Below are 23,469 nucleotides of genomic sequence, written 5' to 3'. Positions count from 1 at the left end.
GAGTATGGGTCCTCATCCTTTCCTGCTCCTCCCTATTGAGTGCTGAAGTCATTTTAGTACACGCACGTGTGTATCTCTGCACACATATTCACATTACAAGCATTGTGTGGTGAAGAGCCAAAGACCTTGGGGCTGAAATGTCTGCCTTTGAATCCTGTCTCCCCCCATAAGCTCCCCTGTCCCCGCTGCCCAGAACAATCCTGGCACAGAGTGGTGCTCACTGACTGTTATTCGGTGGGATAAATAAATAAGTGACGGCCAAAACACCATTTTATTTGCACCTAAGTTAGCATTTAGAAGGGGCCATTGTCTTGCCGAAGCTTGGCTCTGTCCCCTATATGCTGCTGCTCTAGAGACCTTTCCCTAAGGACTGTTGTCCATAGTGTGTCTATAGCTGGTGCCACGTCTGGGCCCTGTGCTTCTAGAGTGAAGTTGGGGGAACCCTGGGTAGGCAGGTCCAGGCAGAGGGTGGGAGGGCTCCCCAGGCAGCAGAAACCCATCAGCACATGGGAAAGCCTGTAAGACTAGGACCAGCGTGAGCAAGGGTAACCTGGGCCACTTGCCCCAGCCCTTAACTCAGAGAGTGAGGCTTCCCTTGGCAACTTGGGTGCTCCAGCTAAGGCTGGAGCAAAGACAGTTGGGAAAAGAGAAACAAACGTAGCCCCAGGCATTATAGAGCCCAAGGTGGAAATCAGACCAGTTTCCACAAATGAGCTCATGGTCTCCAGGGATCAGACCGCGCGAGTCTGCAAGCAAGGATCAGGGTGCCTTCCCGTGCCTAGGTTGGGAGCACTGGAGGGCAAGGGGAAATATGGGAAGAGGCGGGGAGGTGGACGCAAAACTCCCAGTGTCCCCCATCCCAGGATACTAACAGAGGAAGGAAGAGCCCTTCTGGCTAGTGGAGAGGAGGCGGGGAAACAGGAGGGCTTCTGAGAAGAGGTGTCTCATATTCTGAGGGTTCCCAGGAGGCTTTGGGGCTATCACTACCTTGTGAAGATGACTCCGAATGACACTTTCTTAGAGAAGGTGGATAGATGCCTGACTGCCTGAAAGGAGGTTCTAACAGTTGGGTGGTCATTGCAATGTTTCACAGATAAATTTCCGCTGTAAACCATCCTTCCGTGAATCAGGCTCCAGGAACATCCGTGAGGTAAGTGCCTAGGGTAGTTATGGGTAAGGAGGCATTGAGTTTCCCGAGTGGGCTTCTCCACGGTGTCTGTAGAGTGCCACCAGGGGACCCAGCCGCTCTGGGGCTCAGGGACATGCAGGGCTGAGGCTCTGAGAGGGTCTCAGTGGGGGAAGGCCTGGCCCTGCCTGCAGAACGGGTGAGGCACACTGCCTGCCTCTTGGGCCTCCTCGCTCTCCAACCCCTCTCACCTCACACACACTTCTGTGGAGAACTTGCTGCGGCCCCACGCCTCCCATTAATATATGGAGGGTCAGGCCATGCTTCAGGCTTGTGCCTCTCCCACTCCTCACTCCAGTGATACTCTCCTTCCCCAGCCAACCTTCGTGCGGCACCACTGGGTACACAGACGACGTCAGGATGGCAAGTGTCGGCACTGTGGGAAGGTGAGGCTCTGCCCAGGGTGGTTGGCCAGCCTGCTGCCCCTGGGCCTGGACCCCGCAGCCCCCAAGCCTCAGGCCGAGCATCCAGTCTGCCCGTCACTGACACTGTCTCCTGAGTGCAGAGTCCTGGGGCTCACTCCCACCCTGGCTGAGGTGCCCAGTCAGCTCCAAACACTCAGGTCTCTAGATGGAGCAGGAGAGCAGGGAAGAAAGTTACCTTTGGTTCAGTGTATCTGGACTGCCTCGAAGTCGTGGCTGAGCCTTCTGAGAATTTCATAGACTTACTTGTTTGGTCACTGAGGACATTTGTTGAGCACCTGTTGGGTGCTGAACTCGGGGCTAGGTAGTGAGGCCTCTGCCCTTCCTGCAGGAGAGTGTGGCCTGAAGACACACTGTGGGCGGTCTTCCCCGAGTGCAGTGCACGGTGTGGTGGTCACTTGTTCCTTGTGTGCTTCTGGTTTGTATCCCTCAGGAAGCATAGGTTCTAGAAGGTCTTGGGGCCCTGTCTCTTTCCTCTGTTCATTCTCAGTCCCGAGCACAGTGTCCGGCACACGGCAGGCCCTTGATCAATGTTGTGGGATGAACAAGGGAATGAATGTGATAAATGCCTCGAAGCATATACCAGGGGGCCTTGGGGTATGGGCTCAGGAAGGAGGGCATCTGAGCTGGCAGGAGTCAGTTGTGGACCCTTTGCAGCAGATTGGGTATGTGCACCCAGCGCCTCGCGGTTAACTTCAGGTTAACCTTGTAGAGTTGCAGGCCACCCGGCTCCAGGGGCTTATCTTACAGATTTTTTTTTTTTAATGTGAAAAAAAAAAAAATGTGCTCAGTCTCCCTGGGGCCCCAACCACTCACTGCCCGCTCCCTACCCTAGGGCTTCCAGCAGAAGTTCACCTTCCACAGCAAGGAGATTGTGGCCATCAGTTGCTCCTGGTGCAAGCAAGCGGTGAGTGGTGCTCGCCCCTCCCTTCCCTGGCTGCTCTGGGTGTGTCCCTGCCCCCCCCAACAGCTGAGGCCTCAGCTCACCTGCGCCCCCTATTCTCTAGTACCACAGCAAGGTGTCCTGCTTCATGCTGCAGCAGATAGAGGAGCCGTGCTCCCTGGGTGTCCACGCTGCTGTGGTCATCCCGCCCACCTGGATCCTCCGTGCCCGCAGGCCCCAGGTGAGTCCTGCCCGCAGCTGTGATACCACCCCCACGCTCGGGCTCTGCCAGCCGCCCCAGCCCACCTTCCTTGTCACCAACACCCCGGCTTTCCTTGCAGAATACCCTCAAGGCAAGCAAGAAGAAAAAGAGAGCATCCTTCAAGAGGAAATCGAGCAAGAAAGGGCCAGAGGTTAGTCCTGGGGCCGGACAGACAGAGGGAGGGGAACAGGAAAGAGGGGCCTGTTCCTCCAAGTGCCAGGCTCTGGGCCCCTGAGTAAGGTAGGAGACTGTGGCCAGGCCCACCTTGAGGTCTGCCCTGGAGGTGGTTATGGGAGGGGCCGCCGCTGAGAACAGGGGCGAGGTCTGCCAAGACAGGCTGGAGCCTCATAGTCTCTCCATCTCCAAGGAGGGCCGCTGGAGACCCTTCATCATCAGGCCCACCCCGTCACCCCTCATGAAGCCCCTGCTGGTGTTTGTGAACCCCAAGAGTGGAGGCAACCAGGTACTCACAGCCTGCCCTCTCTGCTGAGAGCCTTGGGGGTTGGGAGGGGGTGGTTCAGGCTCCGCACCCCTCCCCGCTCCTCCCCAACTACTGCTCCCAGGTCCATTGCAGGCTCCTGCCCCATCCCTCTTGCCCAGAGATTCTGAGGAAGTCGGAGTTGGTCTCCACCCCTCGCCCCCTGCTGGGCCTGGTTCCCACAGCCCCATCCTTGGGTCCTCGTGGACGTCTCCCCACCTCAGTCCACTGGCCTCAACTGACCCCTGCCCTGTCCCCCACAGGGCGCTAAGATCATCCAGTCCTTCCTGTGGTATCTCAACCCCCGCCAAGTCTTTGACCTGAGCCAGGGCGGGCCCAAGGAGGCGTAAGTACTTGCTAGGGCTCTGCAGGGACAGTGGCGAGGGCTTGCCGTGCACAGAGGGTGGGGCACACGGACCCTGACGCCCTTCCTGTCCTCTGATTCCAGGCTGGAGATGTACCGCAAAGTGCACAACCTGCGGATCCTGGCGTGTGGAGGTGATGGCACGGTGAGTCCTGCTGCTTCTCCGGGGCCCAAGTCTGGGCCCCGCTCAGCTGACCCGGCCTCTCCTGCCCTGCCCCCTCCAGGTCGGCTGGATCCTCTCCACTCTGGACCAGCTGCGCCTAAAGCCACCACCGCCCGTCGCCATCCTGCCCCTGGGCACTGGCAATGACTTGGCCCGTACCCTCAACTGGGGTGGGGTAAGAGCCCACCGGCAGGGAGGGGGCTAGAGCAGGGGCTGTGCGGCTAGGGAGGCCTCTCCTCCCCTCCTCGCCCTCACCTCCACCACCCCGCCAGGCTCAGTTCCCGCCTGTCTGACCAGGGTTACACGGATGAGCCTGTCTCCAAGATCCTGTCACATGTGGAGGAGGGGAATGTGGTACAGCTAGACCGCTGGGACCTCCGTGCTGAGCCCAATCCCGATGCGGGACCTGAGGAGCGGGACGAGGGTGCCACTGACCGGGTAGGTCACCAGGGCAGGGGGTGAGGGAGTGGGGGGGGGCAACCCCCAGAGCCCTGGTCTGAAGCCCTCCTTCCCACTTGCCGGTTTTGGGGTTTTGGACAAATCTCTTCATTTCTCCTGACTTTGAGCTTATCCCGTATGACGGTAATAATGGTACCCCGTAAGCTAGCAGTTATCAGCCGCTTGGCAAATATTTACTGAATATCTACCGCATGCCAGGTACCATTTTAAGCGGCAATGAAACAAAGTTCCGTGTCCTCACTACAGAATATGGCACTTCGGGAAGAGCCTACAGAATATGGCACTTCGGGAAGAAGTGTCGGCGGGGCTGGAAAGCCAGGGAAGAGAGTGCCAGCAGGGCCCAGGTTGTTTTACATCTGGGGTGCTTGGAAGAGTCCCCAAGGGAACTGGGAGCCTGAGGGCAGAGCCTGAGGCAGGCTGAGGGCTAGCGGAAGAGCTTTCTGGTGGATCCTATTAACCATGGAAAAGGCTTTCAAAAATGCACGGGCTGAGCCAGCCTGGTGACCTCTGGCCTGCAGGAGGCCAGAGCAGGGTGGTGGCTGTGAGGCCCAGCCCTCACGCTGGGCCCTTGACCTTTTTGCAGCTGCCCCTGGATGTCTTCAACAACTACTTCAGCCTGGGCTTTGATGCCCACGTCACCCTGGAGTTTCATGAGTCTCGAGGTTGGCAACTAGTTGCTGAGAAAGCATTGGGAGTCTGGGGAGGGAAGGACACAGGAGGGTCTCCGAGAGGGTCAGAACTTGCCCCCAGCAGTGCCCAGCCCTCGCTCCCCACCCTATCCCGGAAGAGCCCCAGCGGGATCAGAATGACTGATTGTCCCATTTCTTGTCGCCACCCAGAGGCCAATCCGGAGAAATTCAACAGCCGCTTTCGGAATAAGATGTTCTATGCCGGGGTGAGTCTGGGGTGTGCCAGCAACAGCCCACCACCCCGCTCCACATCCACTAGTCTACCGCCCATGCCGCCTGCGCACCTGTGTCTGCCAGGCCACAAGGCCCCTGCCGGGCAACAGTGAGAGAAAGTCCCTGTCACCAGATGGTGACGCCCTCTATCTCCCACAGACAGCCTTCTCCGACTTCCTGATGGGCAGCTCCAAGGACTTGGCCAAGCACATCCGAGTGGTGGTAAGTGGGCCAAGCTGGCAGGCAGAGTGGGTGGGCCCAGTGGGGAGGGAGGCCGCCTTGGCGCGGGTATATACCTTACACTCACCCCTGTTCCTGCCTCCAGTGTGACGGAACTGACCTGACCCCCAAGATTCAGGACCTGAAACCCCAGTGCATTGTTTTCCTGAATATCCCCAGGTGAGCAGGGGAGGGCTCTGTGTGCCCAGAGGCCTCCATCCTGTGAGATGGTCCTCTGAAGGCCCTTGTGTTGCCTTCCCCTCCAGGTACTGCGCAGGCACCATGCCCTGGGGCCACCCTGGGGAGCACCATGACTTTGAGCCCCAGCGGCATGATGATGGCTACCTCGAGGTCATTGGCTTTACCATGACGTCCCTGGTGAGTGGGCCAGCATGGAAATTGCCTGGACTCTGGCTCTGTCCCCACAGTGACCAGGAGGAAGGATTGGGTGGAGGGTGGGAAATCACCAAACTTCCCCTCACTGGCCAAGATGGGAGAATTCATGCTCCTCTCCCTGCCTGGGGTCTTGCCCTCCCTCCCTCCTCTGATCAGGCTCTCACTACCCCCCCCCCCAACTGGGGTCTTGTCCTCCTTCTGCTCTCAGTCTGGGGGGGGGGTCACTGTCCCTGTGTTCCCTGGCCAAAGCATCCTTGGGGGGAACAGAGCTTGGGGCCCCACTACTCCCTGCCCGGGCTCCTGACCTGAGCCTTCCCGGCCCACAGGCAGCACTGCAGGTGGGTGGGCACGGCGAGCGGTTGACACAGTGCCGTGAGGTGGTGCTCACTACGTCCAAGGCCATCCCAGTGCAGGTGGATGGCGAGCCCTGCAAGCTCACAGCCTCCCGCATCCGTATCGCCCTGCGCAACCAGGCCACCATGGTGCAGAAGGCCAAGCGGCGGAGTGCCGCCCCCCTGCATAGCGAGTATGTTCCCCTCCCAGCCACCAGGTGCCCTGGGGCCTGAGGCCAGACTCTGCCCCTCCCTCGAGCCTCGGTTTCCCCAGCTGGAAAGAGGGCCAACAGCCCCTCTGCCTCGGGGAGACTGGGCAGGGCCCCTTGGTCTGGTGCCTTGCCGAGGACCCATCCTGAGTGCTCTCTCACCGCCTGCACCTCAGCCAGCAGCCCGTGCCTGAGCAGCTGCGGATCCAGGTGAGCCGAGTCAGCATGCACGACTACGAGGCCCTGCATTACGACAAGGAGCAGCTCAAGGAGGCCTGTGAGTGGCAGGCAGGGTGGGGGTGGCAAGGAGCTAGGTGCCCTGCTAGGTGCCCTGAGGACAGGCCAGGGGGGCACGGCCAGCCGCTGATGGCCTGCTCTGTCCTCCAGCCGTGCCACTGGGCACTGTGGTGGTCCCGGGAGACAGCGACCTAGAGCTCTGCCGTGCCCACATCGAGAGGCTCCAGCAGGTGAGGGGGCCGGGAGCCTCCCCTGCATGTGTCTGCCTGCTCTGGTCTTTTCTCTGCCAACTCCCGGCCTTGACTTCTCTCAGCAGGAGCCCGAAGGTGCTGGAGCCAAGTCCCCCACCTGCCAGAAATTGTCCCCCAAGTGGTGCTTCCTAGATGGTGAGTGGCCCTGAAGGACCAGCTCCTGGCAGTCCTAGGCTGTGTCCTGCGCTCTCCCACAGGGCTCCTGGTTGGGCAGCAGGGTACCCGGGCCTGGGTAAGGCCCCCTGCACTCTCCAACAGCTTTCTGCCTCCCCCACAGCCACCACTGCCAGCCGCTTCTACAGGATCGACCGGGCCCAGGTAAGCACTCGCCATTGTCCATCCACCGCTAGTTCCAGGCCACCCGGGGACCCCATCCCTTCGGCCTGCACTTCCACACATGGGCTTACCCGTTGTCACACTGTGTAGTGCCTGCACACCCGCTCCTACTCACGGACAGGGTGGAAGCAGGCTGCTCACGGGAGAAGGGAACTGACATGCCCAGGAGAGACTGGCTGGGTGGGTACGAGGGCTGTGGAACATGGCTACCACCCAGGAAGACACAGGTGCCAGGTGACCTGGGTAAAGGCTTAGCTGCAGGAAGGAGCTAGGAAGGCAAGGAGGAGACTGGCCAGGCCCCCTCCCCTGGCTTCCCGTGTTCATGCTCCCTGCAGAGGCTTTTCCGGGTCTGCTGGCCTTGCTGCATCCACGCCCCCACCGTCGTCGGCTACCCTGGGGGGTCCTGACTCTCGGCCCCTGACCTCCCCACCCACAGGAACACCTCAACTACGTGACCGAGATTGCACAGGACGAGATTTATATCTTGGACCCAGAGCTGCTGGGGGCATCTGCCCGGCCTGACCTCCCAACCCCCACTTCCCCTCTCCCCACCTCCCCCTGCTCACCCACGCTCCGGTGAGTCCTGGCTCTCCTCTGGCCCCCTGGCTCGAAACCCCACCTACAAGCCAGTAGCTCCTGAAGTCCTGCCTGCGGCGCCAGACACAGACACCAGACGCACGTCCAGTGTCCAGCTAGCTGCCAGTTCCCCACGGCCCCTCCCTGGCCGGGTCACTGGCAGAGAACCAAACCTGGCCAAAGCCCAGCTGACCACCCCCCGGGAAGTGGCATCACCGTACACCCCGCTGCGCCGGCCAAAGCCCTGGGCTCCCCGTCTCTCGTGTCCACTGCACATGCCCCCAGCCCCCCACATCTGAGCACTGCAGCCCAAGCCTTGGCCCCCAGCCTCCCCTCCATCCCCACTGCCCACCATCCGTGGCCTTCAGGCCTCAGGGCCTCAAGTGTGCCCACCTCTGCACTTTCCTTGCCTCAGACACAACCCCTTCCCTGTACCTCACTGAGCTCCCCGCTCCACTCAGACCTCAGCTTAGGGGTTTCCTCCCCAGAGAAGTCTTCCCAGGAACCCTGGCTGCAGTTGTGAGATCCCACTACCCTGTCTGGTGTTCTTCTTGACCTTTCCCACCTGGAGAAGGCCTTATTTATTTGTTGACTTGTCTGTCTCTCTGACTAGAATGTAAGCTCCGTGAGAGCAAGCTCTCCGTGTCTTGTCCCTGCTGTATCGCCAGCACCTAGCCCGGCACCTGCTAGGCACCTGCTACGTAGGAGGCACTCAATAAACTGTTGAAAGAACACAGGGCGCCCCCTGCTTGGGGCAGGGAGGGTGACAGGCTGGGCCTGTGCTGTCACTGGGTCCCATCTCATCCTGCTCTGCTTGTAGGTCACTGCCAGGGGACGCGGTGCCCCCAAAAGGTGAGGCCTCTCCCATCTCCCTGGTCCTGGGCAGGGCGGGGGGACCCACACACACCCTCCCACAATCACAGCCCCGAGGTTGGCATGGTCACGCCACCTAGCCCTCGGCAGGCGCACCCCGGCAGGCCCACACCCCGGCAGGTGTCTGTGCGCTGCCCCGGGCCGGGCCTCAGCCCCAGAGCGTAATGGGCGGGTGTTCCGTGCAGGTGAAGAGCTGATTGAGGCTGCCAAGAGGAACAACTTCTGTAAGGTACTAGCGCAGGGCCTGTCTTCTCCCCACTGCGACCCTGAGACCCTGAGACGCGTGCCCTGTGGGGCAGGGCCTCCAGGTGGGGCTGAATTAGCCTGTTCCAAGCTGTCATCATCTGTCATTGTCCAGCCCTCTGTAGGGTCTCCATGGTGACTGTCCCTGTCCCATCCCCAGCGGCCTTTCACAGTGGCTTTCTAGCACAGTTTGTCCCTAGTGCTCAGAAAGGAGCGAGTCCTAGAGGAACCATGGGCTCAAAGCCTTGGTGGCCAGTGCTCCCCAGGAACCCATGGGTGCCTGGGATGGGAGAAGCCCAGCGTGTCTCCCCTGCAGCCCAGAAAGTCCCCCGGAAGGATGATGTGTGCGAGCACACTCGTCTCAGGCGTGCGGCCTCTGCGAGGTGGGGACATTTCTGTGGCCGGCGGGAGAGTGGTCCTGAGGAGCCCCAGCCCTGCTCTGCCTCCTGCCCTCAGCTCCAGGAGCTGCACCGAGCGGGGGGTGACCTCATGCACCGGGATGAGCAGAGCCGCACGCTCCTGCACCACGCGGTCAGCACAGGCAGCAAGGAAGTGGTCCGCTACCTGCTGGACCACGGTGAGCTTGCCACTAGGGTCCCCGGGGCCAGGGGCCAGGTGGGAGGCCACCAGGTGTCTCTGACCTCCCCCTCCCCTCTCCTCCAGCCCCCCCAGAGATCCTTGATGCTGTGGAGGAGAAGTGAGTATCTGGGCAGGGCCAGACCCTGGTCGCCCTGGAAACTGCCCTGTCCCCATCTAGCCCCTCCCACTTGGCTGATCAGAGCCTGTAAACCCTTCCAGGCCACATCCGCCCTGCCCTTGCCCCTAAAGGCCCCGAGCTTCCTCTTCTGTCTGACCGCCCTCTGGGGTCAGACCAGAGGGCCCCAGGACAGGATGGGGGTCCACGGCCAGCCCCTCTTTCCACAGTGGGGAGACGTGTCTGCACCAGGCGGCAGCCCTGGGCCAGCGCACCATCTGCCACTACATCGTGGAGGCTGGGGCCTCTCTCATGAAGACAGACCAGCAGGTGAGCAGACCAGCAGGGAGTCCACGCAGCACAAAGCAGCCCTTTCCCGACGGAGGACTGGAAGCTTCCAGGCTGTCCTTCAGTCACTGCTGTCCAGACCCTGAGAAGCCTCAGCCTGGGGTGGGGGGTGGCTGTCATTTGAAGCTTTTCCTTTCCTCACTGGCGACCTGGAGGGAAGGTCCCCTGCCCTCTCCTAAGCATGTTGGGGCCAACAGGTCCCTGAACTGATGGCAGCTCCCCCCTCATCCAGGGTGACACTCCCCGGCAGCGGGCCGAGAAGGCTCAGGACACGGAGCTGGCTGCCTACCTGGAGAACCGGCAGCACTACCAGATGATCCAGCGGGAGGACCAAGAGACGGCCGTGTAGCTGTGAGGCCAGCGCCGGGCAGCAGGAGGGACAGGGCCAGCTGGAGGAGGAGCCCCCTCATCGCCCACTGCACTGCCACATTCCAGTCGGACTGCCACGGGGGGACCCAGGCCCCAGGGAAGGAGCCCCGTGCTGCCCCCTGAGGAGCCGCCCGGGCCCAGGGCTGGGCTCTGAGGAGCTGGGGGACCTCACCTGCCCCCCTGAGGCCCCAGCCTGACCCAGGGCTGACAGGGGAACAGGAAACTGGACTGGGCCGGGCAGGCCTTTGGGGGCCTGGGGCTGGACAGCCCTCCCCCTCCTGCAGCGGGTGCCCTCCCTGGGGTTTAGGGGTGGGGGGGCAGCAGGGTTTGGGGCCCTAGTGGGGAGCCTTCGGGAAGAGGCTTCCTAAGCCATCTGGTCCCTTAGGGCCCTGGCTCCGAGCGTGCTGGCAGCTTGGGCCCTCTCTCTCGCCCTGTCCCCACTCTTCCCGGGGCTTCCTCCCGGAACCACAGAGCCTGCTGCATTTGCCTGCCCGCTGCCCTGCTTGGCGCCTACCCCGGTGACCCACCCCCTGCACCCCAGTCATTTCATCCCCGCTGACTGTGTGGCCTGGGGATTGGAGTGGGGCTCTCATGGTGACATGTTTACAGCTGGGTGTGACTCAGTAAAGTGGATTTTTTTCCTTTCTGCTCTTCTTTTCTTGCGGAGGAGGTCTTCCAGGAGCAGTGGGGTCTGGTTGGGGGGTGGGGGGCCCCGGGACTGGCTACCCTGGACCCAGACCCTTTTCTGGGGGAGACCTGGCTCTTGCTTGGGGGAGGGTCTCTGGCCTGCCCGGGGCCTGACCTCGGCCTGGCGGCCTAGCTCGGCGGGGCCCCGGGGAGGAGCTGATTTCCTCTGGCTTCCCGCTTCCCGCAGGGACGATAACAATGAAAGTGAAAGAGAGGTGGGGCGGGGGGCGAGGCCCAGATTCTTCGGCCCCTTGGCCGGCGGCCTAGGGCAAGCCCCCTCCCCCAGGCCTCAGCGGCTCTCGCTGTTTCGGGGCTCGGGTGAGGCGACCCCGGAGGCCCCCGGTCGGAAGGGGTGGGCGCTTGCTGCGGCCGAGGCGGCCGGGTCTGGAACTTCTCAGACGGCGCTTGTCAGCTCCGAGCCTCGCCGGCTCCAGGCCCGGGTCCCCTCCCGCCCCCGCTCCCCGCAGCTCCCGCCCCCGAGCCCGAGCGCCTCCTCTGGGGCCCCCGGACGCTGCGCGGGGCGTCCCGGGCACACTCGGGGCGGCGCCCCTTGGCGGGCGGCGGCGGGGACGCGGCGGGCCGGCCCTCGACGGGGTTACCCAGGCGTCGGGGCCGGGCCGCACCGAGGCTGGGACGTGCTGGCGGGCCGAGCGCCGGACCCGGACCCCGGGGCTCGAGCCCCCTCCACGCCGCGCAGCGGGCAGGGGCGGCGGCGGCCAGCTGGGGCCGGGGCAGCCGGGGCAGCCGGGGCAGCCGGGGCAGCCGGGGCCGGACGGGGGCCTGGGGCCGGAGACCCCGGCTCGGGAGTGGGGCGCCGGCGGAGCCCGTCGTCCGAGCGCGCACGGCCCGGGCGGGGCGAGCGGGGTGCGGGACCCGCGGCGGGAAGCGGGGCTGGAAGCGCCGGGGGCGCGGGGCGGGAGCGGAGGCGGGCACGCCGGGGTCGGGGGGCGGCGCGGGTTTGAGGGGAGGGGGCGGGGCGGGTCCTTCGTCGGGGGGGGCGGGGGCGGGGAGGGGGCGGGGGCCCATGTGACCGGCTCAGACCGGTTCTGGAGACAAAAGGGGCCGCGGCGGCCGGAGCGGGACGGGCCCGGCGCGGGAGGGAGCGCAGCACCGCGGGCAGCGAGCGAGTGAGCGCGCGGGGCCCCTCGCCCCCGGGCCCCAGCCGACCCGCGCCCCGAGGCGGGCTGGGGGTCTGGGCCGCGTGCGGGCCGTGCGCCCCGGCTGGCGGCGAGGGGCCGACCCCACAGCCCTCCCGCCGCCGCCGCGGCCCGTGGGCCTGGGAGTGGGGCGGGGGCGGGGGCGGGGGCGGGAGGGGCGCGCGCGGCCCCCCGTGGGGAAGGGGGCGGGCGGGGGCCCTGACCCGACCTGTCCCCGCAGGATGCAGCTCCGAGGCTTCCTCCTCCTCGCCCTCCTCACCCTGCTGGCGCTCCCCGCCGCGGTGGCCAAAAAGAAAGGTGATCTGGGGTGTGGGGGCTTGCCGGAGGGCTGGAGACGCGCGGCGCGGCCGGGACCCCGGGAAGCCGCCCGCCCCCGAGTGAGTCTGAGCTCCGTTCCCCGTGCGTCCTAGACAAAGTGAGAAAGGGCGGCCCGGGGAGCGAGTGCGCCGAGTGGACCTGGGGGCCCTGCACCCCCAGCAGCAAGGACTGCGGCGTGGGGTTCCGCGAGGGGACCTGCGGGGCCCAGACCCAGCGCATCCGGTGCCGGGTGCCTTGCAACTGGAAGAAGGAGTTCGGAGGTGAGGTGGGGCGCCCGCGGAGGGCAGGAGAGGGGGGCGCAGCCTCCCCGAAGCCTGGGCGGCCCGTGGCCTCCAGCCACGGGCTGCGCAGGTCTGACCCCGGGCGCTCTCCCGCCAGCGGACTGCAAGTACAAGTTTGAGAACTGGGGGGCGTGTGACGGGGGCTCGGGCACCAAAGCCCGCCAAGGCACCCTCAAGAAGGCGCGGTACAATGCCCAGTGCCAGGAGACCATCCGCGTGACCAAGCCCTGCACCCCCAAGACCAAAGCCAAGGCCAAAGGTCAGAGAAGCGGGGAGGGTGTGAGGTCATTGCGGGAGGGGTGGGGGGAGGCGCGGGGGCGCTGCCACCGCCCGGGAAGGGGAAAGGTTAAGGCTGAGGTTTTGGACGGTGGCCAGTGGCTTGACAACCTTGCCCCGGGTGTCCCCGTCTGTAGCGATCCCTTAGGTGAGCACGGGCGGAGTGCGGGTGGCCCACAGAAGGTGCTCGGGACTTAGAAGAGCCTCTGGCCCAAGTGGAAGTACAGACAAGCTCTGTTCTGCTGGAGCATCTTGCTTAGGATTGGGGGAAGCTGTCCTGGAAGGGCTTGGCTTTGTCGTCTGTGCAGCCCGAGGGAACGCGGGGTCAGCGTGGGTCCCTTTCTGGTATTAGAGGGACTTCCCGGCCACACTTGCCCCCGGCCCTCGGCTCATGCCTGATTCACAGCAGCCCAGAGAGGCCACCGGGCAGGGGCGAATCCGCCCACCGCTCCGGGCAGCAGGTGGGGGCCGGGGCTGCGGGGCCCACAGCCGGGAGGCTTGGGGAGCCCAGCGAAAGCGGAGGTCGGCGTGGGGCAGCTCCTGCACCAACATGGCTGCGCTCCCCACCGGCGGCCGCTGAGCAAGAGCCACTAGGGGGCAGAGTCTTCCCCCCATGTATATACCCGGGTCCCTGCCAGGTCACCCCAACTCTGCTAACACCTTATTTCTTGCTTGTTTTACAGCCAAGAAAGGGAAGGGAAAGGACTAGCAGCCAGGTCTGGATGCCCAGGAGCCCGGGGCCCTCCCTCCCGCAGGCCCAGGATCTAACTACCAGTGCCTTTTGTCTCCTCGTTAGCTTTATCAATCATACCCTGCTTCTTCCCTTTCATTCCTCCACCAGCACCCCCAAGTGTCCCCGATGGGGAGGGACAGGGGATTGTGGACAGCTTGAGCCTCCTGCCCCAGAGGGATGTGATTCCCGGTACCCCCTTTCGTTCTTCCCCACAAAGATGCCATTACTAAGAAATAAATAAACCGTCGTTTTTTGTTTTTCCCAATAAAAGCTTTTCCTTTAATATATAAAAGCCCCAACCCAGGGATTTTGCTGTGGTAATTTGTAGGGGCAGGAACTTGTGAAGGAAAGGCAAGGCTGGAGGAGCTGTGGCTTTCAGGGGGTTTGGGGGCTTGGCGGTGAGTGCTCCCCAGAGCTCATGGATAAAGCAGAATGGTTATGAAAATTGCTTCCAGGGCCCCTCCTCACTCCTGAAAGGGTGCCCCCATCAGGTCCCCTGAGCCCTTCCATGTGGTCTTTCCAGGGGGCCATACCAGGGGCTGGGAGAAAACCCAGAAGGCTCGTGAGAACTGACACTCCTCATCTCAGCCAAAGGTCCTTTGGTACAGCCCAACTACCATGAGAAGGTTCTGTCCACTGGGAGGGAAGCAATGGGGGCTGCTTGCCTGTGCCCACTGTCACTGAGGCCTGTGTGGGTCAAGTCGGCCCCATTCTCCCCCGAGCCCCGGGCCTCCCTCACACTCTGCAGAAGCCTGCTGGGAGGGCTCTTCAGAATCCAGTGGGCCTCTGCTCAGCATGGGACCGCAGGAAGCCAGGCCTCAGTTCCTGAGTGTTGAGACCCTGACCCCCCGGCTGCCCCATCCTGACCATGACCAGGGCTGTGCTGTGGGAGGATGAGGGAGGGCGGGGTGCCGAAGAGCCCACTCCACCTGGCCTCCAGCTAACCCACCTGCCCACCCAACCAGGGCTTGGCTGAGTACTGCAGCAAGGGGAGATCTCTGCCCCTGGGATGGGACCTGGGAGGAGGGGCTGGGCCTACATGCGGGGTGCAGCAGGGAGAAAGCACCAACTACAGCAGAATGGGGGGCCCCACCCTTCCACCCCCTTCCCAAGCCTCCTCTCCCAAGCACTGGCTCCTCTGCTCCTCCCAAGGGGATCCTGGGCTTTTGCTCCCCCTCCAGACGTCCATTCTTCCAGCCATGCTGGTTGGTCACAGTGGGGCAGGCGCCCAGAAGGCCGGTGCCCCCCCAGCTCCCTGAGGCAGGGCGACGGAGGCGGGCCAGGCAGTTTTGGCTTCGGACGCTTCTGGGGCTGACCCTCCTCAGCCTGAGCGGAGATCTGGTCTCTCTGAATCCAGCCAGAGCTTCTTCCTGAGACTCACGGGGTCTTGGGGACCTCAGTTCTCCTCCTCGGTGAACATGGACGTGGAGAGATGCTTCCAAATCTCTCCCTGAACGGCCACGTGAGCGACCACGCAGCCTAGCACACACTCGTGACCACCAGCACCTTCTGTGGCCCCCCTGCCACCTACCTGGCAGTGCCGATGTTCCGATACTGGCACAGCAGCAGGTGCCGGAAGGTCTTTTTAAAGGTGGCATTGCAGAGAGCGTAGCAGGCCGGGTTGATGGTGCTGTTGACGTAGCAGAGCCAGTAGCCGATGGACCACACCGTGTCAGGAATGCAGCTCTGGCAAAAGGTGTTCACCAGGACCATGACGTTGTAGGGCGTCCAGGTGAGGATGAAGGCCAGCAGGATGGCAAAGATGGTCCGCGTCACCTTGCGCTCCCGGGCCGCCATCTGCCGCTTCTTGCGCACCTGGTTGCGGGCAATGCTGGCGAACTTGCGGGCCACGTTGGCTGCCGGACGCATGCCGGCCGGCGTGGCAGGAACGATCTCGATGGCTGTCACACACTCGTTGCCTGTCTGCTTCGTCACAATCTGGATCTTGGACCATTTGGACGCTGGGTTGAGGGCCCGCGGCTGTAGGGGCGGGGCGGGCATGGCAGGCGTGGTGGCCTCCGTGGTGGACAGCTCCGTGGCTGGTCGTTCCTTGGTGTTGTGCGTGGCGCTGCCGGAGCTGGACTCATTGGAAGTGTCCTTGTCGGCCACGGGGCGCGGCGGGGGGGGCAGCACGGGGGGAGGCGCCTCCTCCAGCTTCCCGTTGCGCAGCTCCTCTTGAGCCGCCTCCCCCGGCGGGGGTTTCTTGATGCTCTGCTTCATCAGGGGGCTCTTGAGGAAGGCCAGGGTCTTGGCCTTCTTCTCCTTCGGGCCCTCGGGCCGGTGCTTGTGCACTCGGCTGCGACTGGCCAGGGAGATGTGAATGTAGAGCACCGTCATGATGACCACGGGCAGGTAGAAGGCAGCGATGGCTGTGCCGAAGGTCACCGCTGGGTTGGACAGGAACTGGATAAAGCACTGGTTGTCTGGCACTGTCCGCTTGCCCACCACAAACTGCCAGAACAAGATGGCAGGTGCCCAGAGCACGAAGGACAGGACCCAGGCAGCGGCGATCATGAGGCCTGCCATCTTGGTGGTGCGCCGGGCGGGGTAGGTGAGGGGCTTGGTGACGCAGAAGTACCGGTCAAAGCTGATGATGAGAAGGTTCATGACAGAAGCATTGCTCACCACGTAGTCCAGGGCCAGCCACAGGTCGCAGACCACGGCGCCCAGGGGCCAGTAGCCCTTGATGATGTACACGGTGTAGAGGTTCATGGAGAAAGCGCCGATGATGAGGTCGGCGCATGCCAGGCTGAACAGGAAGTAGTTGTTGACCGTCTGCAGCTGCCTGTTGACCTTGATAGACAGCATCACCAGGATGTTGCCCACGACAGTCACCAGGCTCAAAGAGCCCGTCACCGTGGCGATGAATATCATCTCCACCGTCTCGTAGCGGTTATGGGCCGACGTGACCAAGCGGACGGACTGGTTGCCCGAGCTGCCATTGACTGGTGTGAAGTTGGCCATCCTGCTCGGCGGAAGTGGGCGGCCGGTGTCTGGAGGAGGAAGGAGAGAGAGGAAAGGGTGAGCCGTGTCGAAGCGCTTTAGAGAGGTAACTCGAGGCCACCGAGGGACACCATGCTGCCGGGCCGCAGAGAATCTGTCCCCTCGCTCTCCCGCTCGTGTCTTCAGCCAGTCCCCGCGGTCTGAGCGCCTGCTGCACACAAGCACCGTCCCGGGTGCCCGAGTTACAGGAGTGAATGAGACACACGCGGCCCCCGCTCTCGAGGAGCTTACAATCTGGCCAGGGCAGACAGATGAACATGCGAGCAACCAAACAAGTGCTAGAAGGAAAACAAGGCAGGGCCATAGCAGAGTGGGTGAATCAGAGGACAGACCGGGACGCTTCCTTGCTGGGAGATCAGTGAAGGCCTCTCCAAGGAGGTGATCTGAACGATGGCACGGAGGCGGCCATGCGAAGAGCTGCAGAGGTGGCTTAGTCAGGGCCAATGGCCAGAGCAAAGGCCCTGGGGCACATGTGGGGCACAGACAAAAGGCCAGTGTGTGCGGGGCCCAGAGAAGCAATGGGGAGGGCTCCACTCAGCACATGGCTCTGGGCAGAAGTGTTCATTCATTCACATCCTCCGTCATTTTGTAACCAAACATTATCAGGGGACCTGTCCTCCATCCTTCCAGGAGGCACTGAGGACACAGGCGAGAATACATATTAGCAGCTGACACTTACTGTCTACTATGGGGCCGACACTTACTGTACTTTCTATAAATATTAACCGATTTCTTCCCCCCAACAAGTCTGTGAGGTAGAAACCTTTATTTCTCACTACTTCCAGATGAGGAAATCGAGGCACAGAGATGTTCAGTAACCCGCCCAAGTCTCCACGAGTCCTTGACATTGTGTTGCTGTCCCAGAGCTAAGGGTTCCATCAGAGGGAGGCCCAAAGGGCCGCAAGAGCCGGTGATCCCACCTTGGTGGGGAAGGCTCCTGGGGTGACCAGGGGTGCCCTGGAGTGGGGAACTTCAAGGATGAGGAGGAGAGTGCCATGTGAGGGGCCAGGGGGGTGCCCACCACTGCAGCATCCCCTCCCTGAGCTCCCCCTGCCAGCCCCAGGACAGGGGGCTCAGTGCTGGGCAGTAGGGCCTGTCCACAGCCAGGGGCTGAGGACCCCGAGTCATCAGAGGCCGAAAGGAGGGCCTGTCAGCTGTGGAAAGACGCACATGGCTTCCAAGGGGCCAGAGCCAGGCCTCCATCCAACTGGGAACCCAAAGGAACCCAGCGTGTCCCAGAGGGAAGAGGGGGGAATGCTGCAGGGGAGCCTGGGGCCAGCTCAGGGGCACCTCCTGGCCCACCAGCACACATGGGGGTCCCCCAGCTAACCACCCCCCCAGCCTGCATCCCCTTCCCACCCAGGTTCTTCATCTCTCCCCCGCCTTCCTCTCCATACACGTGAGAGAGGCCCACGCCCAGTGCGCTGTGCCAGGGCAGCCGTTCAGCCCTGCCTCCTTCACACCCGCCAACACGCGCACCATTACACACACGCACACGGGCCCCAGCCCAGCCCCGCCAGCCCCGCGCACTGCCGTATACACAGCGTCTGTGTGTGAGAGAGAAGCAGAGGCAGAGGCAGCCAGTGTGGAGGAAGGAGCACTCACCCTGCAGCCCAGGCTCCAAGGCCAGCAGGGTTGTGGCTGTAGAGCAGCCACCTCACTTTCAGGCCCCTCTCTCATTTGCAAAATAGAGAGGACTGGGTCCTGGGGCCCCTCCCAAGCAGCTATGGGGATCAGGAACTAAACTTTCCATCTGCAGCATGAAAAAAATGCACCAGAGGCTGGAGGCGAGTGCCAGGGTGACCCTCGTGGCCTGGCAGTTCACGTTCCAGAGTGACCCTCGTGGCCTGGCAGTTCACGTTCGCCTGTCCAAATCCCTGGTTCTCAGGAGGAGAGGCTCAAAGAGTGGTGCTGCCACCTCCAAGGTCACAAAGGAGTCAAGGGCAAAGACTAAATGCCACCCTCTCCGGGGGCTCAGACAGCCCACTTTTGAGCTTTGAGAGCTTCAGGTGCCACCTCTGAGCTGGGAGGCAGAAGCAGCAGCTGCAGAGGCTGCCCTCCCCTGGCAGGTGCAAGCAGGTGCAGAGAGCGGGAGGCCTCCGTCCGCCGGCTCCAAGGAAGCCTCGCTTTAGCCTCCCCGGGGCCAAGACGCAGGCCGGCGAGATGGAAACGGGACTGGAGGGGCCAAATATGAAAAACATAATAGCCCTTGTTCATTGAGTGTTAACTATGAGTCGGGAATCCCTCTGAGCTTTTTATGTAGATTATCTGGTTTAATCCGTACAGGAGCCTGAGAAGGCAGGTACTGTTAGCATCCCCATCTCACTGATGTAAGTATCTTCTGACAGATGAGGATAATGTTAATTAACTTGCCCAAAGCCATCCAGTGTGTAAGCGGGGAGGAAGGGGGGGGGATTAGAATCCAGGAGTCCCCTTCTCAACCTCAACCTGTCTCAGGCTGATTTCCTGCCTCTGCCGTCCACTGCTCCAAACGGAAAGACTAAGGGTCCCCCCCCTCCCCGCCGGCTCCCCCACTTAGCTTTCTCAAAAGAGAAGAGACCTCTCATCTCCATCTGGGGGCATCTTGTCTCCAAGGAGGCGGCAGGTGGTTTAGTCCTGCTCTGGAACCGTTTGGGGAAGCTGCCAGCCGCAGAAAGGGCGAGGCCTGGCGTTTCCCAGCCTCCCCCCGCCCATCCTTCTGGACCCCTTGGGTTTCCCGCAGACATTCTGACAGCAACCCTCTCTGGGGCGTTTCTCTGCCATCCAGGCCCGCCCGAGATCTGGGGAGGCAAGCAGCCGCTGCCCAGGGCTGTGCACACCGCTAGATGGCAATGTCGAGCCCCGGGTGCCAGCTCCGGACAGCAGCTCTCCGCCACCGCCCCCAAATCCAACGCGACCGAGAGCGCAGAGGCTCCAGGGCAGGGCCGCCCCGGGGAAGGACGTGGATCCCCCCCCCCCCGCACTTCTTGCCAGCCACTGCCCCGGGGCTGCCCTAGGCTCCGCGCGGGTTCGCTGGTGGGAAAGTTAGGGGCGCGCGGCTTCCACTCGGCCCCGCGGAGGGACGTGTGGGCGGGAAGGCGAGTGCGAGTTCTGTTTGTGTGTGATTACCGGGGAGCGCGAGTAGAAGCGAGTAGCTGTCTGCATGTGCGTGTGTGCGCGCTCGGCCACGCCTGGATACCGGTGTGCCCGTGTGCGCGTGAGCAGGTCCGTGCCATGTGGACACGTGCTTGTGCATGCGTGTGCAGGCCGGGGGGATGCGCACGAGTCGGGTTAAGCGCGCACCTGTGAGTTGGGGCGCAGGAGCCAATGCAAGGCCCAGGATCGGCGACCTGCCCCGGTCTGAACGGCCCTGCCTGGAGGCTCGGCTCAGGCTTTCGCAGAGAAGATCGAGTCTAGAGCCAGTGTCTGGATTGTGCCCCGCTCGTGGGTGGGGATGGGTCGTGGCCAGACCACAACCCGAGCTGCAAGGGGCCCCCTGACCTTGGGGCATCGAATTAGCCAGCGCCCAGTTGGTGTCTGGGCCCCAACGCGGCGATGTGGCGACCCAGCCTGAGACTGACTTCTGTCGAAGGGCCGCTGCTTGAGTCGCCCCGCTGGCCTTACAGGACACGGGGCTCAGCTCGGTGTGCCCACGGAGCGTTATGGCCAAAGGGTGCCCAGTCTGCCGGGGGTGGGGGTGGGGGTGGGGGTGGGGGTGGGGCGGGATTGTACCGCAGCACCCCCAAACCGGGGAGGCCCAGCCAGGGCTTAGGTCAGTTGAGTGTTGAGTGTGAGATTCTTGCCCTCCCACACTTCTAACCCTGCACCCCGCCAGAGAGGCACCGTCTGGACCCAGCGGCTAGGGTGGGCACCCGGTTTCTCAAGCCCTGGACCTGGGCGGACCTCGAGGGCCCGGTTGGGGGTTATTTTGGGCTCATCTGCAGGCTCCTCCAGGCCCCCGGCCCGGTGGATGGGGCCCTGGCTCCCCGGTGCCCCGCCCTCCCCCCAACCCCCTAGCACGCAGTTCCTGCAGCCTCTGGGCGTGGGCACCGTGCTTTCCCGGGTTCTGGAGCCCCCCCCTTTTCCGGACGAGAAGGAGCGCGTGCTCTGGACGCCGTGGGGAGGGGGTTGGGGTGTGGGTTCTTAGGCATTCACTCCAGGGCTCCGGGAGGGCTGCGGCCCCGGGTCCGTCCCTGGGGCGGGGAGAAGAGACTCCGGAGTTCACAGGGGGGAGAAGGGGCTCAGGGGATCTGGCATCGACACTGCACCTGACACTTCCGCCACTGGGCTCCGGGCTGGGCTCCGGCTCTCCCGGGCTCGCAGCCCGGGCAACAGCAGGGGGTAGTCCCGGAGTGGGGGAGGGGCGCCAGGCCGGGTAGGGGTTTTCCGTCGGGGTTCAAGGTCGCGGATGGAGGACTTCAGGTACCGGAGTGGGCCGGCGGCGCCGGGGGCGGGGGGCGGGGAGACGGGCGGGAAAAAGGCTCCTGAGGCTCCGGCGCCTGGCGCCCTCCCGAGCTGCGGGTGGGAAGGCTGGGACGCGGGGTCCCGCCCCCGACGGCTGCCCGGGCGCCCTGAGGGCTGTGGGCCAGGACCCCTCCCCCGACCTCCTGAATGTCCACCCCGTCCCAGGGGCGCACCTGGAGAAGCTTCCGAGACTCCGGGTCTTCCCTCCCGCGGGGCCCCTCACCCCCGGGCCCTGTGCAGCTCCCAGCCCCGCGCTCGTGCCCGGAGGAGCCTGGGGCCCCGTCCCGGGGGGACCCGCCTCCGGGGAGCCTCGGAGGGTCCGGGAGCCCCAGGTCCTTCTCCCGCAACCGAGTCCCGCCGCCCCCGCGCCGCCGCGGAGTCACTTACCAGACACCTCCGCCCCGGTCCCCTCGCACCTGACAGACGGCGGGACCAGCGGGCGGCCCGCGGGCCGGGGGCGGGGACGGGGTGCCGAGGGGCGGCCCCTGCTCCGCCCGCAGCTCCCGGCGCTGTGGCTTCGACTCGCGCTCACGCTCGCACTTTTCCCCGAGCCGCGTGATGTCACGGGGAGGCAGCCAATCCTGGTGGGGCCGCGCCGCCCGCCCCGGGCCGGCCACCCAACTGCGACGCGCGGGGGGCACCACCGGGGCGCCGGGGACCCCGACTGCGGCGCTCCTCCCGGGAGCCGGCCGGCAGCTCCGCGCTCGGCCCCGGCGGGGGCACCGCCCACGGTGGGCAGTGCGGCCTAGCGGGGGGCGCTGCCCTCCCGGGAGGCTGGGCTGGGGGCGGGGTGGGGTGTCCGCGTTGTCATGGGGACGCGGCGCCCCCTCGCGGGCCGGGGAGGGAGCTGGCAGTCCCGTCTGGCTGCGCTCTCCGCCTCCGCTCTGACCGAGCACCCGGACCTGGAGGTGGTGTCGCGCCTCGCCCGGGCCGCTCTCTCCGCAGGGCCCCGCTCACACGGGGGCCTCGGAGGCGCGAACGCTTGACCCCAGCAAGAGGTCACGGGTGGGTGGGGTCGGCTCGGTCGCCACGGTTCCGTCGGGGCAGGGAGCCGAGCGCTGGCCGTTTGCAGCCCCAGGGCCGCCGGTCCGGCCGCCGGGCTGCGGGAGAAGAGGGGCGCCGTCGGGGCCGGGGAAGGAGCTGGACAGAAGGCAGGCAACAGTCCGCCGGCGAGAGAGGAGCCCGCCCGTCGCACACAACCCTGGCCCGGCCCCCAGCCCGCCGCCCGGCTCCCCGCTCCCGGCCTCCAGGCGGGGAAAGGGTGCGCGTCCCCGTCCCCCTCCAGCCGCGGCCTGGAGGGCGAGTTCACCGATGCCTGTGAGGGGAGGCCGAGGGCCCAAGGTCACCCGGGGCGGAGCCGGGAGCGGGACCTCAGGGCGAGCAGCCGGTCTCTTGAGGTGTCCGGGAACCGCACGGGTCGGGGCCTGGGGACTTGGGGCCTTGCCTGTGCGGGGCGGGAGGGCCCGGGAGTCCGCGGCGGGTGGCTTCAGCACCTCGGAGAGCTCCGCCTCGTCCCTGACCTTGCGGGCCCGCTCCGCACCACCAGGCACCCGCCTCCATCCGAGACGGCCCTTCCAGGGGTCCGCCAGGGCCGGGGGTGTCCCCCCCCGCCCAGGCCCTGAGGCCTGTCACCCCAAACTCTTTGAGCGCAAACATCCGCTTAACCTTAAGACCGCCGGTTCCTTTTCTCGGAAAAAACGACCCGGGTCCCGCCCCTCCACCCTCCCCCAGGAACCGGGCGAGGGGCTGTGAGGGGGCGGCGGAGGCGGAGGCGGGTAGGGCAGTGGAGGAGAGGCTGCGGGAGCTGCCGGGGGGGGGGGGGGCAGGAGGAAACTGGGGCAGGAGCCAGCGCTGCGGGGCTTTGGGTGCGGAGTTCTCCACGCTGAGGGAGGAGGTCGGCCCTGGTGCTCCCGAAGGCGGCTGGGATTGGCTGTCTAGGCTTAGAGTGAGAAGCCATGTCCTTTGTGCGAATGATCTGATCTCCCCAGAGCCTAACCAAGGACGAAAGAAGCTATTGTTCTTGCCCCCACTTCACAGATGTGGAAACTGGGCTCAGTTGGTTCATAAGACAATAGGTGACAGTCCTGCCCTTGTTCCACTTTGCCATCTCTCATAGGGTCCAGGAGAGGGTGATGCTGCCAAAGGGGGAACTGTGGTGTGCTTGTGAATGGAGAGGGCAGGGGTGGGGTGGGGTGGGGGTGGCCAGATGCTTATAAAGTCAAACAGAGGAAACAAGCCAGGCCAAGGACAGGAGGCCACAGAAACCAGAGATGTCTCAAACTACTGCCTTGAGTTCTTCCAGAAACTTTCAGGCAAAGCTGCTCCAGTTTCCCTGAAATCCTTACCATGGGGTAGGTAGGGTTGACCCC

General features: G+C 64.2%; 3 protein-coding genes across 19 annotated transcripts in view; 2 read left to right on the top strand and 1 right to left on the bottom strand.

Annotated features, from left to right (window-relative positions):
- The window catches only part of DGKZ (diacylglycerol kinase zeta), a 40,906-nt gene extending 30,062 nt beyond the window's left edge, over nucleotides 1–10,844 (top strand). For 7 of the 15 annotated variants that reach the window (XM_041773583.1, XM_041773579.1, XM_041773577.1 and 4 more), the window contains 27 exons: nucleotides 1,094–1,150; nucleotides 1,504–1,572; nucleotides 2,444–2,515; nucleotides 2,616–2,732; nucleotides 2,833–2,904; nucleotides 3,121–3,216; nucleotides 3,495–3,577; nucleotides 3,680–3,740; nucleotides 3,820–3,933; nucleotides 4,056–4,196; nucleotides 4,801–4,879; nucleotides 5,057–5,112; nucleotides 5,279–5,341; nucleotides 5,445–5,518; nucleotides 5,605–5,716; nucleotides 6,061–6,260; nucleotides 6,452–6,552; nucleotides 6,663–6,742; nucleotides 6,826–6,898; nucleotides 7,041–7,081; nucleotides 7,536–7,675; nucleotides 8,496–8,527; nucleotides 8,734–8,777; nucleotides 9,248–9,368; nucleotides 9,455–9,488; nucleotides 9,716–9,815; nucleotides 10,066–10,844. In XM_041773583.1, the coding sequence (XP_041629517.1) occupies nucleotides 1,094–1,150; nucleotides 1,504–1,572; nucleotides 2,444–2,515; nucleotides 2,616–2,732; nucleotides 2,833–2,904; nucleotides 3,121–3,216; nucleotides 3,495–3,577; nucleotides 3,680–3,740; nucleotides 3,820–3,933; nucleotides 4,056–4,196; nucleotides 4,801–4,879; nucleotides 5,057–5,112; nucleotides 5,279–5,341; nucleotides 5,445–5,518; nucleotides 5,605–5,716; nucleotides 6,061–6,260; nucleotides 6,452–6,552; nucleotides 6,663–6,742; nucleotides 6,826–6,898; nucleotides 7,041–7,081; nucleotides 7,536–7,675; nucleotides 8,496–8,527; nucleotides 8,734–8,777; nucleotides 9,248–9,368; nucleotides 9,455–9,488; nucleotides 9,716–9,815; nucleotides 10,066–10,182 (2,349 nt within the window). In that variant the 3' untranslated portion in view covers nucleotides 10,183–10,844. Of the gene's footprint in view, nucleotides 1–1,093; nucleotides 1,151–1,503; nucleotides 1,573–2,443; nucleotides 2,516–2,615; nucleotides 2,733–2,832; nucleotides 2,905–3,120; nucleotides 3,217–3,494; nucleotides 3,578–3,679; nucleotides 3,741–3,819; nucleotides 3,934–4,055; nucleotides 4,197–4,800; nucleotides 4,880–5,056; nucleotides 5,113–5,278; nucleotides 5,342–5,444; nucleotides 5,519–5,604; nucleotides 5,717–6,060; nucleotides 6,261–6,451; nucleotides 6,553–6,662; nucleotides 6,743–6,825; nucleotides 6,899–7,040; nucleotides 7,082–7,434; nucleotides 7,676–8,495; nucleotides 8,528–8,733; nucleotides 8,778–9,247; nucleotides 9,369–9,454; nucleotides 9,489–9,715; nucleotides 9,816–10,065 lie in introns of those variants that run through there. The other 8 variants (XM_041773584.1, XM_041773580.1, XM_041773578.1 and 5 more) reach the window with 3 other exon arrangements.
- Nucleotides 10,845–10,992: 148 nt separating this feature from the next.
- MDK (midkine) lies at nucleotides 10,993–13,919 on the top strand. 3 transcript variants are annotated; one of them, XM_041773595.1, is made up of 5 exons: nucleotides 10,993–11,207; nucleotides 12,267–12,343; nucleotides 12,457–12,624; nucleotides 12,743–12,904; nucleotides 13,605–13,919. In XM_041773595.1, the coding sequence occupies exons 2-5, from the start codon at nucleotides 12,268–12,270 to the stop codon at nucleotides 13,628–13,630; spliced, it is 432 nt and encodes a 143-aa protein (XP_041629529.1). In that variant the 5' UTR covers nucleotides 10,993–11,207; nucleotide 12,267; the 3' UTR covers nucleotides 13,631–13,919. The 3 variants fall into 3 exon arrangements, with proteins under 3 accessions (XP_041629529.1, XP_041629530.1, XP_041629528.1); XM_041773596.1 differs by lacking the exon at nucleotides 10,993–11,207 and adding an exon at nucleotides 11,426–11,753; XM_041773594.1 differs by lacking the exon at nucleotides 10,993–11,207 and adding an exon at nucleotides 11,856–12,016.
- Nucleotides 13,920–14,069: 150 nt separating this feature from the next.
- On the bottom strand, nucleotides 14,070–21,655 carry CHRM4 (cholinergic receptor muscarinic 4). The gene is made up of 2 exons (XM_041773593.1): nucleotides 21,488–21,655; nucleotides 14,070–16,647 (listed from the first exon to the last, which is right to left on the bottom strand). The coding sequence occupies exon 2, from the start codon at nucleotides 16,616–16,618 to the stop codon at nucleotides 15,182–15,184; it is 1,437 nt and encodes a 478-aa protein (XP_041629527.1). The 5' UTR covers nucleotides 16,619–16,647; nucleotides 21,488–21,655; the 3' UTR covers nucleotides 14,070–15,181.
- Nucleotides 21,656–23,469: the final 1,814 nt, after the last annotated feature.

The sequence above is a fragment of the Vulpes lagopus genome, chromosome 11, assembly GCF_018345385.1.
Source record: "Vulpes lagopus strain Blue_001 chromosome 11, ASM1834538v1, whole genome shotgun sequence".
Classification (NCBI taxonomy): domain Eukaryota; kingdom Metazoa; phylum Chordata; class Mammalia; order Carnivora; family Canidae; genus Vulpes; species Vulpes lagopus.
The sequence above is the reverse complement of the archived record's forward strand: the minus strand, read 5'-3'. Positions and strand labels throughout refer to the sequence as shown.